Genomic DNA, 13860 nt, shown 5'->3' with positions numbered 1-13860 from the left:
TTGGTAATTATTTCTTGAACAGCGGCTGGGTGCAGTGACTTCCTAAAGGTCACCAAGTTACAGCACGTAATGCCCATAAATCCACAAGAGCATTATAACATGTTAATTAGTAACAGTTTTAGGTGTTGGTAGGTGGCTAGGTGAGCTGTTTCTGTGTTTCCAGTCATTATGCTAGCTACATGTGTGTAGTGGAATCAATCTTCTCATCTACCTCTTTGTGAGAAAGCAAATAGGTTTATTTCCCAAAATATAAATGTAGTTTAAGATGAAGAATTAAACTATAGCCTACACCCATTTTTTTGGTGCCTATATGCAAACATACTGTACAGCACTATGTCTGAATTATTTTCTGTGTGCTATTTATCTGGACTACACATTTTTCCCTCCTTGCTTCATCTGTCCTCTTCTTTTCCAGGTTTTGGGGACATTCTTTTTCCTGTTAGCCAGCATCCTGTACCAGCCACCCCCAGAGTCGCCTCAGAGCAGCTGTGAAAGCACAGACCACGGAGTAGGAGACATGAGCGACCTGCCTGTGAAAGATCTGCCTGAAGACGGCGTCATCATCAACCTGCATGCTAGGTTATGACATCAGAGACCCTTAGCTGCTGAGACTCTGCGTGCGTGTGTGTGTGCATATGTGTGTGTGTAGCTGCTGCTTAATGCAGTGTGTGTGAATGTGTGTGTTGGTGGTGATGGAGGCAGTGCTTCCTGCTGACAGCTTTCCATCAGCCATAATTACACCACCCCCCAACATACACATGCGTGAATGCAAACACATGTAATCACACAAATGGAGAAAGTAAATGCAGACATGCAAATCGCAAACTCAGAAACCCCCAGGATGCCTTCATGAACATCAATACACACACACACACACACACACACACAAACACACAAACACACACACACACACACACACACACACACAGAAACTTTCTATACTACATAATGACTTCTAACATGCTGCTCTCTGGAAAGGAAATCCTGCTGTGACCGCATGTGTGTGCATGTGTGTGCATGTGTGTGCATCTGAGTGTATGATTCACAGGGCAGTGCAACACAACTTTTTATGTACTTGTAAACATTTCTACAAATATTGTCAAAACTATGTTAAATCAGTTCAATTGACTTTTTAGAATGTATACCTGATGACATATTTGTTTCATGTTTTATGTCATTTTCCTTCAACAGACAATGAAACAGCTGTGAGTTATGTGGTGTATATTATATACCATATGAATGAAGCATTTACCATGTGGGAAAAGTATATCCATCTGCTCCTTCTGCTCTTTTCCCATCTCTAGGAGTTTTATTTTCTACCTACAGATAAAGCCGTGGTCTTATATACTGCACAAGATCTCCAGGCCATTAATAATGAAGCCAAATCATTTTCATAGCATATGTCATATTTTAAGCAAAGATTATCTTAAGGCACTTATATTAATATAATGTGCACATTATTGAGTATTGGTCACAGTACAGCAGCACAAATATTTTCAATTAGATTTTAATTAAAGCACATGTGTATTTTTCATAGCTACATGGACACATGTATGACCAAGTATTGGCTTGTATTTAAAAGTAGTAATACAGAGAAGAAGAAAACTACAATGCTTTTGTGATCTACATAAAATAGATCTATATATACACACATACACATTGGTTTGATCGTGCTGCTCTGCAGAGTTTAGTCGTAAGAGCTTTGCAGCTTCTTCTCCATAGAAATTGCATAGCTGCACTTTGAAAAAACAAAAGCACTGAAAAGCTTGGAAAGTATGTGTTGACAAAATAATCAGCATGTAAAAAGGCCAAATTTTGTGGTGAAATGATTTAATTCCTATAGAATGCCACAACCAGTGCATTCACTTGCAGGGGTGAAGTATACATGCAAATCTGTTGAGTCACGTTCAGTTGTAGTAACACTCAAATTTGGAAAACCGCCAGGATGGCACTGATGTTTGAGGGAATGAAGAACCAAGAGTCCAACATAGAGGTCTCTATACTGTAGCTTATGTTGCACTATCCACTTTTATTTAATCCTCCTCTGTTGGAGTATAAACTTCTCCACAAAACAGGGACAGTGATGTGGTGACTACTCACAAGGCTAAGTGACCAAGTGCAGCTGGCCAGCTAAATTTACAATAAATGATAAACCGTAAACACACCAGCCAACCGGAAACATGCTAATACTAGTCAGTCACAACAGCTTGTCCACTTTCTCCGTAGCTCACTGTGCTGTTTGCTTCCTCCTGGTATTTTGTTCTCAGGGCTGTATATCATTAAATTCAGTAAAGAGTTATTGAAGAGGAAAACAAAGCGAGCTTGCTGTTATTTAGCAATCAAGCTATTAAAAGACATACTGTGCCACGGATTTCTGTCTCATAACTGTCTGCAAACTATGTCTCTGATGTGGGGCAGTTTATACTCCAACAAGATGGATTAGATTAAATAAAAGTGGATGCAGCAACACAGCTAACAAGCTATGATAGCGTTCTCCTTTTGGACTCTCTGGCTCTCTCTGGCACTGTGAAGACAGCTTGCTATTAACAACACACATTTGTGTGTCAAAGTTCACCAAAGTTAAAATTTGCACTGATTTACTTTGCCGCAGGAATGAAGTTTCACTGTTGTGAATTCTGGTGCAACCAAGCCTTCAAGAGGATCATTTAAGGAAGTAGGCCTAGCCTGTAAATTGGAACTGCCAAGGTTGCAGCCCAGTCACCAGAATGAAATGTTGGCATTATAAGTTTCTGCAATCCACTGTTAGTAGCAGGCAGTTGGGTGGTTGGCTACAAAGTTGCAAAAGCTTCAAAGTAGCAGAGCCCACTGCTCGCTTCCTGTTACAACCAACAAAACTTGGTATTTCTAGCAAGATGTCGGGACATTTTCAACTGTTTTTAACCCAAACCATGATCTTTTCCTAACCCTAACCAAGTTGTTAACCCTAACCCTAACCAGGTGGCCTAACCAGACATTAACCACAGCATTGTCACACCATAAAACATAATTATACAACTGATAACGGCCAGTAAATGCGCAGTTAAACAACACGCGAAAAGCTCAAAATGTGATCAACATTCAAAAATAGAGATTGAAACGTAGAGATTTAACATATCCGTGGTTTGCAGAAACGTTTTATTCTGGTGATTAGGTTGAAGGATGATGTGCATTTGGCATGACATGCAGTATAACAAATCAGCACTATTATTTGGACCTAATTATCATAGTACTGTGAGTCCACAGATGTGCCAAAGCTGCTTTGCCTAACAACTCTTGTATTTTTTAACATTGACTTTATGCAAATTATTTACTTATAATTTTACAGCACTTATATTTGTTTTTTGCATTCAATGTGTGATGATAAAAAGGAATGCTGCCCCAGCTCTCCTCCTGCCGTCCTTTATCCATAAAAACTCCTTGTCTTGTACTTCTTATTTATGTGATAGGGAAACACAAGTTTACAGACTACTGTATGTTGCCTGTGTTGTTATCATGTACTTTGCTCATGTAAGAATTGAACTTGACATCCTCCAGCTAATGCTGAGGGGTTTGATTTCCATGTGAATGTGTATATGTAGTCCTCCTAGGAGTACTTTCCAATCAGTCCCCCCTGAGCTTTGACGAACCACTCTGTAAATTAATTTTTATTCTTTTTTATTTTGTTTTTGGTACTGTATGTTTTAAAAAAAAGAAGACCTGGAATCAGTTATCTTTTTATGGGATGATTTAAATGTCAAGAGTTTTCTAATTACAGAAGCTTGAACAGCAGATTATTTTTGTGTCTGTGTGTGTGCCTGTGATCTTCTTGAGAACAGAAAGGGACAAATAACACATGAAGAAAAAAGAAAAAAGGCAGCCAAGCATTGTTCAAGCCTGCAAAAATTATTTATAATTTTTGAGTTGTTTCCTTCCTTCAATTATTCACTTAATGACTGTACAAGCCTAAAAGAACATGTCATAGCCTCAATGAAGTGTTGGAACAAGCCAGTACAAAAGAGATAAACAACATTGTCATAAAGTACTGGAAATTGATATTTAAGGGGAATGAAAAGGGGAAATCAGGGTTAAAAAATGTTACATTTGCTAAATTGAATACAATGTTCTATACTTTTATGGTCAATAATAATCTCACTCCCTCCCCTGTTCTGTTACCTGGATCAGTGCCCTAATTTGTGATCTAAATTGCGCACAATATTACCTGTGCACTAGCAGCCTAATAAAACTCAGAAACAGGGGAAAACTGGATGTAGAGGATGTGTTTCCATGGCTACTGTCAGATCACAACTTGTTAAGGTCCACCGTCACTCCTTTGCTCCCTTGCTGACATGTTTTATGAAGCCTGTATGCGACATACAGACAGACAGACAGAGAGAGAAAGAGAGAGAGAGAGAGAGAGGGGACACTGAACACCACAAGCACACAGACATCATTAACACACACTCACATACACAGACTAGAACTGCAGCTCATCCGAAAATGAAATGCACAAATTAAATATCTGGCTTGAACACAGCGCAAATAGATGAGATTCTTCTTTTGATGACATGACAGAAGAAGAATCTCTCAAATCTTTCAATTCAAATGTGCTACATAAGTATAATAATTAAAAATGTAAGAAAATAGAGCCAATCTATTGCCAGGTGTTACAAACTAGCTCAGGCTATGAATGTTGAGATATGTGGCATAAGTTCATGATATATTTGTCCCTATACAAATTAACATTACAATAAAAAATAAGTACCATCTGAAATGCTGTTGAGAAGTATAAAGTGGCATAAAATGGAAATACTCAAGTTAGGGACAAGTAAGTACAATACTGAAGTAAATGTACTTAATTATATTCCATCATTGCTGTACTTACAACACAAAAGTACAAATTTGAGGTACTTGAGTATTTCAATTTTATGCTACTTTATACTTCTACTCCACTACATTTTAGAGGTAATATACTATTTACAATTATACTATTTACTCCACGCCATTTATTTGACAGCTGTAGTTATGTCATAGAGTAAAGATTTTACAGACAAAACATGATGAGCTTGTAAAATATGAGGCACTGTTATAGATTTAACTACCCAACAGTAAATAATCTACAGTAAAATTGGGGATTGAGATTTACAGCAGGCCATCCACTAATTGGAAGATTGGCGGTTCAAACATCCTTGGGCAAGATACTGAGCCCCAAATTGCTCCCCAAATTGTGAATGTGTGTGTGAATGATTAAATCCTTCTGATGAGCAAGTTTGCACCTTGCATGGCAGCTTCTGCCATCAGTGTATGAATGTGTGTGTGAATGGGTGAATGTGGCTTATAGTGTAAAAGTGCTTTAAGTGGTCGGACAACTAGAAAGGCGCTATATAAGTGCAGTTCATTTACCATTTAAAATGCTACGGTACTTAGACATTAATACATCAGTACAAAATAACACAGTACAAGAGTATGACACTGACATTATGAGCACTTTTGATACATATAATTATATTGTGACATTTTCAATGCAAGACATTTACTACAAATATTTTATATTGCAGCATTAATAAGTTTACTGAGGATCTGAATACTTTCTCCATCCAAAATGTTAAATTCTTAGAGCTTCAAAGAATTTGAATTGAAGTGTATTGATATGGAGGACAATATAGAATGTCTTGAAGGTTATCTTTTACAAAATATGCTCCCCCTCATCAACGCCAGTTGTTTTCATTACCCAATCTAACCACTAGGTGGTGCCAAGTCCTAGTGTTTCAGCAGCCACTGTGCAACTGTGAACTGGCAATTTGATAGTTTTTTGTAACCTGTTTGCACTGACCTTCAAATATGAGCAAATAAAACACACACATATATACATACATACATACACACATACACACACACATACATATAAAAACTTAGCACAAAAAGTAAGGAAATTTGTTTTTGGTAGATTATTTCTTTGTTGTAACAATGCTTCTTGGCAATAAATCTTATATCGTTGGAAAGCCTGTTTATTTAACTTTTAAAGGGTGCCACACTTGTAAGGAAGATGCATTTGTGGGATGAGCAGCAGAGCGGAGTATGAAGAATGAAAAATTTGCCAAATCTTCTCTGCCAATGCCAAACAGCTTATTCTGCCTTTGATAGTTGTTTGGTGGATTGGATGATTGAAGTTTGAAGAAACAAGACATATTGAAAATTTAACAATTTATTCATTTAACAAACAGGAGCCTCAGTAGCGTGTGGAAGAACCATACACAGCCACAACAGCCTGGCACCTCCTCCTCATGCTGGTCACCAGCCTGGTCACACACTGCTGTGGGATGGCATCCCATTCTTCAACCAGCATTTGTCACAAGTCAGTCAACATGGTTGTGTTGGTATGTATGTATGGTATGTGTGTATGTATGTATGTATGTATGTATGTATATACACACACACACACACACACACACATATATATATGTATATATATGTATGTATGTGTATGTATATATATATATATATATATATATATATATATACAAAATAGAAATAATAAAACCCCCCTCTTACCCCCCTCTCCCATGGCGGTCGGTAGTGGTGGTGTGTCTTCCTCAAGTTCGGGTCCCCACATCTCTCCACATCTTTTCTAGCTCCTCTTTCAGCCCTTGGTATTTTTCAAGCTTCTCATGTTCCTTCTTCCTGATGTTGCTGTCGCTTGGGATTGCTACGTCTATCACCACTGCCTTCCACTGTTGTTTGTCGATCAACACGATGTCTGGTTGGTTAGCCATCACCAGTTTGTCAGTCTGGATCTGGAAGTCCCACAAGATCTTGGCTAGGTCATTCTCAACCACCTTAGGAGGTGTCTTCCATTCTGACCTTGGGACTTCCAGCCCATAGTGCAGATGTTCCTGTACACTATGCCAGCCACTTGGTTATGGTGTTCCATGTACACTGTTCCTGCCTGCATCTTACACCCTGCGATTATGTGCTGAACTGTCTCAGGAGCATCTTTGCACAGCCTGCACCTGGGGTCCTGTCTGGTGTGGTAGATCCCCACCTTTATTGATCTCGTACTAAGTGTCTGTTCTTGTGCTGCCATGATTAGTGCTTCTGTGCTGTCTTTCAGTCCAGCCTTTTCCAGCCACTGGTAGGATTTCTCTATATCAGCCACTTCTTCTATCTGTCGGTGGTATTTGCCGTGTAGGGGCTTGTCCCTCCATGATGGTTCCTCCTGCTCCACATCATCAGGTTTCTGCTGCCTGAGGTATTCACTTAGCAGCTTTGGGGGCCATCTTCCTGATGTGTTCCTGGATCTTGGTTGTTTGGTCCTGGACAGTAACTGTAACTTGTGCAATTGGATTTGAGTTGGCCTCCAGAGTTGTTTTCCACAGCCCCATTGAGTATCCATGTGTATGGCACTGAGTTGTAGGCTTTATTGCAGTCAATCCAGGCGGTTCACACATTGGTCTGCCTGATCTTGCAGCCTTGGGTGACTGCTCTATCAACGAGTATCTGGTCCTTGGCTCCCCTTGTATTACTACCAGTTCCTTTCTGAGCCCTGCACATGTATTGGGCCATGTGCCTATTCAATTCAATTCATTTCAATTTTATTATATACTGCCAAATCACAACCTAGTTCGGATGGAGTCTAAGAGACAGGTTTATGGTTTAGCTGAACAAATCATTGAAGTTAGTTCAGAAAAGTCGACTGGAGAAAAACAGTCCAAATATATGTCAGGATTTACAGCTGTTTCTAAGGTGCCTGTGTTTGGGGAGAGAACTGTGCCTGTTGAGGGCAGGAGGTGGTTAATTTTGTCTCTAATAGTTAGAATTTTTTCATTAAAGAAGCTCATAAAGTCATTACTACTGAGAGCTATAGGAATACATGGATCAATAGAGTTATGACTCTTTGTCAGCCTGGCCAAAGTGCTGAAAAGGAATCTAGGGCTGTTTTTATTCTCTTCTATTAATGCTGAGTAATAAGCGGCTCTGGCATTACAGAGGGCCTTCCTATGTTTTAAGACTATCTTGCCAGACTAAGCGAGATTCTTCCACTTCTTCCACAGTTATACCATGGAGCTAACCTCTTATGTTTTATTATCTTCCTTTTTAAGGGGGCGATGGAGTCGAGTGTTATTCGTAATGAGCCTGCAGCACTATCAACAAGATTATCAATTTAACAAGTTGTTCAAGTTAACATTGAGACATGGCATTGAATTCAGTACTGATGGAATTGCTTCCTTAAATTTATCTACAACACTGTCAGATAGACATCTAGTGAAGACATTTTGTCTAATGGTGTGTAATCCAGTAATAGGAATTCAAAGGTTATTAAAAAATGATCTGATAGAATAGGATTTTGTGGAAAAATTATGAAATGTTCAATTTCAATCCCATAAGTCAGAACAAGGTCTAGGGTGTGGTTAAGACAGTGAGTGGCATTATTTACACACTGAGAGAAGCCAATTGAGTCTAATAATGAGATAAATGCAGTACTGAGACTGTCATTATTGACATCCACATGAATATTAAAATCACCTACTATAATTGCTTTACCTGTACTAAGGACTAAATTCAACAAAAACTCTGAGAATTCAGATAGGAATTCAGAGTAAGGGCCAGGAGGACGGTACACTATAACACATAGAACTGGCTGTAAAGTTTTCCAGGTTGGCTGAGAGAGACTAAGAACAAGGCTTTCGAATGAGTTATAATTAAATTTAGTTCTAGGGTTGATGATTAGCCAGTAGGTGTGGATCATGCCCGGGCCTGGTGCTGTCCAGCTCTTCATACTTGACACTCTTTCTTGGATGTCAATGTTATTGGATCTTGTTCTGGGAGATTGCTGTGGTCTGCTCTTAGATCCACTAGCCACTGAGCATCGGTGTTATGTGATGCCTCCTTCTCCCATATGCTCTTCCAGTATTGTTCAGTCTCAGCCCTGGGTGGATCTGTTCTCGTGTTATTACCTTGCCATAACTGTTATTGTTGTGATTTTTACTGTGTTTTATAGGTTGTTTGACCATGCACTCCAAGATGACCCATAGGAGCATTTTCAGAATGACACATAGGAGTGTTTTCTAATTAGGAATGTTTACTCATTTAAAACAGAAACAGAAAGAAAAACAATGATATGAATACATTAGGAACAAAGTGATTGACAAAGTCATGAAAAACTGGAATGATAGAATAAAGCACTTGAGATATGACAACAAGTATACAGCTGGGGTCTGTGGGTACCCCAGTCGGCAAGGTTAATGTTAGATGTCATCTGCAGGTCATAATTACTATGGCTGCCAGATGGCGTCTGTCACTCTAATGTAACTATAGGTCGTTTTTGGCAACTGACATCACGACCTATTAGCTCATTTTCTTGGGAGGACAGGCTCTTTAGTGAGAAGTAAATTAAGATTTCGGACACTTACAAATCATCATCCTCATCATCATCATCATCATCATTTTGTGTCATGACTGACAGCTGTGGAGTTGCAAAACAGTAATTTTTGTATTTATAAAATGCTGCACATTGCATTGTAAGTTAACATAAAGTAGTGTTTATTCCATGGAGAAATGTGGAGTTTAGTTCTGTGTCTGAAAAGTTACACTCAGACACACTACAAGGACTGCCAACAGATTTTTTCTTGATCAAAAGGCCAGCTGACTGACTGCCTTCACCACTCCATCAGGCAAAAGGCCACTGATAAGGACCGATTACTGCCAATGCTACTAGACATAACCCAAAAGCTAGCCACACCAAACAGCCAACTGTCAGCTTGGTGTGTCAGGGCCCTGGACATGTTCATTTTGGCAGTGGAGTGTGAAAAATTGTGAAGAAGCCAAGAGCAACAGGTTGTCATGAATTCATATTGTAAAAAACTATGAATACTGGGCTCAGGAAGAAGGACTTAAATGCAAACTCACTCACAGAGACAGATAGAAGATAAAAGCAGTTTTTACTTAGTCAAAAGGCAGGCGTAGACTCAACAATGTGAATGGAAGTCAGATCAGCCTAAAAACATAGGGCTAAAGCAAGAAAATGTCAAAAGGACTGTGGGTCAGCAGATTATGTGAGTTGAAAAACTGAGGTAACACACATGGCTGGCAGAGTATGAAGAGTCTGGTATACATTATACTGTGGCTAATTACTGATATGAAGCAGCTGGGCAGGCAGGTGATGAGGTCAGGTGGTGAGTAGCAGAGGTGTCATGCTTGAGATTGGATGGCTTTAGAAATAGTTACATTTTACTGTCACAGTAAGTGTTATGCAAGTAATTAGCCTTAATTATATAGTATATAAACAAAAATCGCTTTTCTTTATGTTTTGTATTCATATTTAACTCTGCCTGCCACACAAACACCCCCCTCCCCCCCACACATTGAGTTTGTAGTTGCAAATATATGCACTGTCCAATTATAATAAAGGTAGAGATATTTTCAGCAGTGGCACATACACTGTATGACATTGCAGATGCATGACAGTCAATGACTAACACTGCATTAAAACAGAAATTACTTCATTTGGCCATTAATCCCTCTTTCATATTGTTGCATTTTTCTGTGTACAAAAACATATCATCATTATTTTAGTTTTCAAATGTTACTTTTCCTTTAGTTTTATTCTCATTTTTGTAGAAAAAAACTAATATTTTTTGTCAGTTTTTGTTGGTGAAATTAACACTGGTATGGAGTGTGTTTTGACTGCATAAAAACCATGCACACTTAACTGAAACTGATCTCCTCATTGACTTGTATAGTTTCTTGGTCTTCACCTGGAGTTTAGAAAAGGTGTTCATATTACGAAGTATTTAGGAGAGTGCTCTCAGATTCAGACAAAACTGCCCGTAGGGAAAAAAATACATAGATCTAGTACTCATAGTCTTTTTCTTGAAGAAAACTCTCCGTCAGCTACTTTATGTTCATTATTTTATTTTGTAATCTCTTACACTATGGATAGTGTACAGCTTTATGTTTTCTTAATTAATTTACCAGCATTACAACTAAAAAGACATGGCATACTGGCAGCCATTGTTTTTACTTCTTTTCTGTTTGCTTGCTCATCACTTCCCAAGTATTATTGAATTAAATCCTGCAAACCATTACTTTCCCTCCCTTTCTTACCTCTCTTTGGACCATTCGCTCTGACTATCAGACTTTAACATATGGATTTCTGCCTTTGACCGAGCTTCAGTAACTGCCACAAACACATTCAAATCCCCCTGGAAAGGAATACGTGTTAAAACCCAGATAAAACCATTTAAAGCAAAAGATGTTGTATGTGGATGTCTGTCTATCCAAATGTTTGAATATGAAAATCAAAAAGTTAATCCAGTAACACCTGCTCGGGAGAAAAAAAAATCTGTTTAATTAAAGAAAAGCTCATCACAGAATCTCACAAAAAGCATTCATGTGCAGTTCCCATACAACTGAGAGATACCAGTGGGCAAAGAATGTGACAAGAAATGTAAAATGGTACAATTTCTTAAATCAGACTGAGGAGCATCACCCATGATGCTGTAACATCTTTAAACACCCAGATTCAGTTGGCTTATTAAAATGCATCATCAGTGTGATTGATTGTTGTGCTTCCCATTCATTCTCATTAACCTCATTGTTACCCATGCATCATGTCTAGCCGCTAAACTTCCAGAATCATTATCCCTACACCATAGTGTGCTCTTTAATTTAAACATTTTTTCAGGGCACTTATTATCATTCAGGCACATGGTAGGGGCTGTGGTGAGAAACTCGTAAGTTGTTGTGTTTGTGTGCTCTCTGGTAGCTGGTGTCTGTGCTTGGCCAAAGATCATTTATGAGGACAGGAAAACTCTGTAACTCCACTTGCAATTGTACAGTGTGCTAAAACAGTGCTAGTATCCTCCATCAGAATTGCTTGTATGATGGTCGAAATGCTTTTGGAAACCCTCTCCCCTCACACATTTCTTATGCTGGAATTTCTGTTTCCAAAACTAACAATCCAACATTCACACCAACTTCACACCTTGATTGGCCAGCTGTGTGGAGCAGAGAAAGTAAGCAGGGTTTGAACTTCTCTCTCAAGCTCCCTTCTTTCACTTGTTTCATTTTGACCAACCAGTCACAACACAACAAATGCCTTCTAGGAAAGAGAGTCTAAAAAACTGAGCTGTTATCCCAACATTTAAAAGATTATCAGAGCTCTCTCTATCATGGCCAGCTTTTCATTCCACTTTTGAGTGTGGTTGTTATAGAGCCTATACACTTGTGGATAATATGGCCCGTAAGCCGTCAGTACTCTGCTCTCTCATTTGCTGCATGATACTGCCACACCACTCACCTGAAAGCTTGCTGCTATGGCTGCTGCTGCTGTTCATACAGCATTTTAAAGCCCCACCTCCACCCCAGCATCCACTTGCAGGCTCTGAGTCTACCCTCTCCTAGGGGGGAGTTAGTATCGTCACTCCCCACTCCTTGCAGTCCAAAGCTTGATGTTTTGTTGTGGAGAGTGACGTGGTCAGAGTCTAGATGCCAAACACTGATGCTGTATCTTCACATACAATCAATTTTATTCAATGTGAGTTGGCCGTGAGTCTGTGTCATGTATCAATTTGTTCTGGACCATCACCGCTCACCTCAAATGTGTGTCATTTTGCAACAAAAGATAAATATCTTGACAAGAGTATTATGACTTAACTACAAGAATTTGCCCTTGAATCACCCACCTGCCGAGAGCAGTGTCATATGACTCCTGTCCTGTGCTATTTCTTTGACTTTTGTAGGCAGGGGTACAACCAAATATATTTTAGAAAATTAGTATGAAAAGTATGCAATCTGGGCTTAAACACACAATATGTAATTTCAGCTGCTATGGGTCTGTCAATCAAAACAATAACAAAAGACGGAGTGAGATGACATTGTGAAGTAGTGTGGGATCATGGGAGTTATTGTCTTCATTGTTAAACAACCAGCTTCTTCGGGCTAGGATTACTCCAGTGTTCATCGTTCAGGATGTTTTTACCAGGAACTAAATTATCTGCAGAGGTCTCCTCTTCTCCAAAACAAACTGACCCAGTGATTAAAACAGGTAAAACACTAAATAAAGCAGTTTCATGTAAAAAAAATCAGTTGTCCTTCAGTGGCAAACAGTCACAACGCCGATGTATTATCTTGTTGTATATTCTTTGGTAGACACAACTGCAGCAGACACACACCAACGCATGCATCTTGTGCGCGTATACTCTGGTAGAGGGGTATGATGCCACTGACAGGCGACCAAATGAAACTAACCATTACCTTGATTAAAATTACAGATTTCTCTGGGTCTGAACATTGTTGGAAACATTTGGGATAACATAAGTACAAAATTCAACAAAATACATACCATAGATCTAGTTGTTTTTAGCCATTTTAATGTGTAATAGTTACATATTATAGCTTTAAATAGCAAGTTATTAGTTCCACCTCTGCTTGTACCTGCTATGGCAGGTTTAAATGTGTGCTATGTAAAAAGGGATAGGGAAGGGTAAAGATAGTATACACTATAGACATCAGGTGCAGAGCAGGTTATTGAAAATACATTAATTTGAAAGAATGAAACAAAAAAGGTAGAAATGACAGGCCAACAGATTGTATTCTTCTTTCAAACTAGATGTTATGGTTTAAACCTGCATTAATTGATTTTTGACCACTTGGAGAGAGCACAACAAGCTGTAAACACAACACTGACATATATCATCTCATAAAGTTGATAATGGCAAACGTTTTAATAAAACGTTCCTTGTTTGCACATCCAAACAACAACTGACCACCTGGCAAAAATATCTGGCTCTTTAGCTGCTAGGTGTATAGTGGGTTTATCAGAGCTTTTTGCATAAAATAGCTGCCCATTGCTTCTGGAAACCATAATGAGAACGGTGAGACTGA

The 13860-nt window shown here is 38.9% G+C and overlaps 1 protein-coding gene across 1 annotated transcript in view; it reads left to right on the top strand.

Annotated features, from left to right (window-relative positions):
• slco4a1 (solute carrier organic anion transporter family, member 4A1) overlaps positions 1-4234 on the top strand; it is a 44163-nt gene extending 39929 nt beyond the window's left edge. The window contains exon 12 of the mRNA XM_044352054.1: positions 416-4234. Within this exon, the coding sequence (XP_044207989.1) occupies positions 416-586 (171 nt within the window). The 3' untranslated portion in view covers positions 587-4234. The remainder of the gene's footprint in view (positions 1-415) is intronic.
• The last annotated feature ends 9626 nt before the right edge of the window (positions 4235-13860 follow it).

This window comes from Thunnus albacares, chromosome 5 (assembly GCF_914725855.1).
Source record: "Thunnus albacares chromosome 5, fThuAlb1.1, whole genome shotgun sequence".
NCBI classification, from domain to species: domain Eukaryota; kingdom Metazoa; phylum Chordata; class Actinopteri; order Scombriformes; family Scombridae; genus Thunnus; species Thunnus albacares.
The sequence above is the reverse complement of the archived record's forward strand: the minus strand, read 5'-3'. Positions and strand labels throughout refer to the sequence as shown.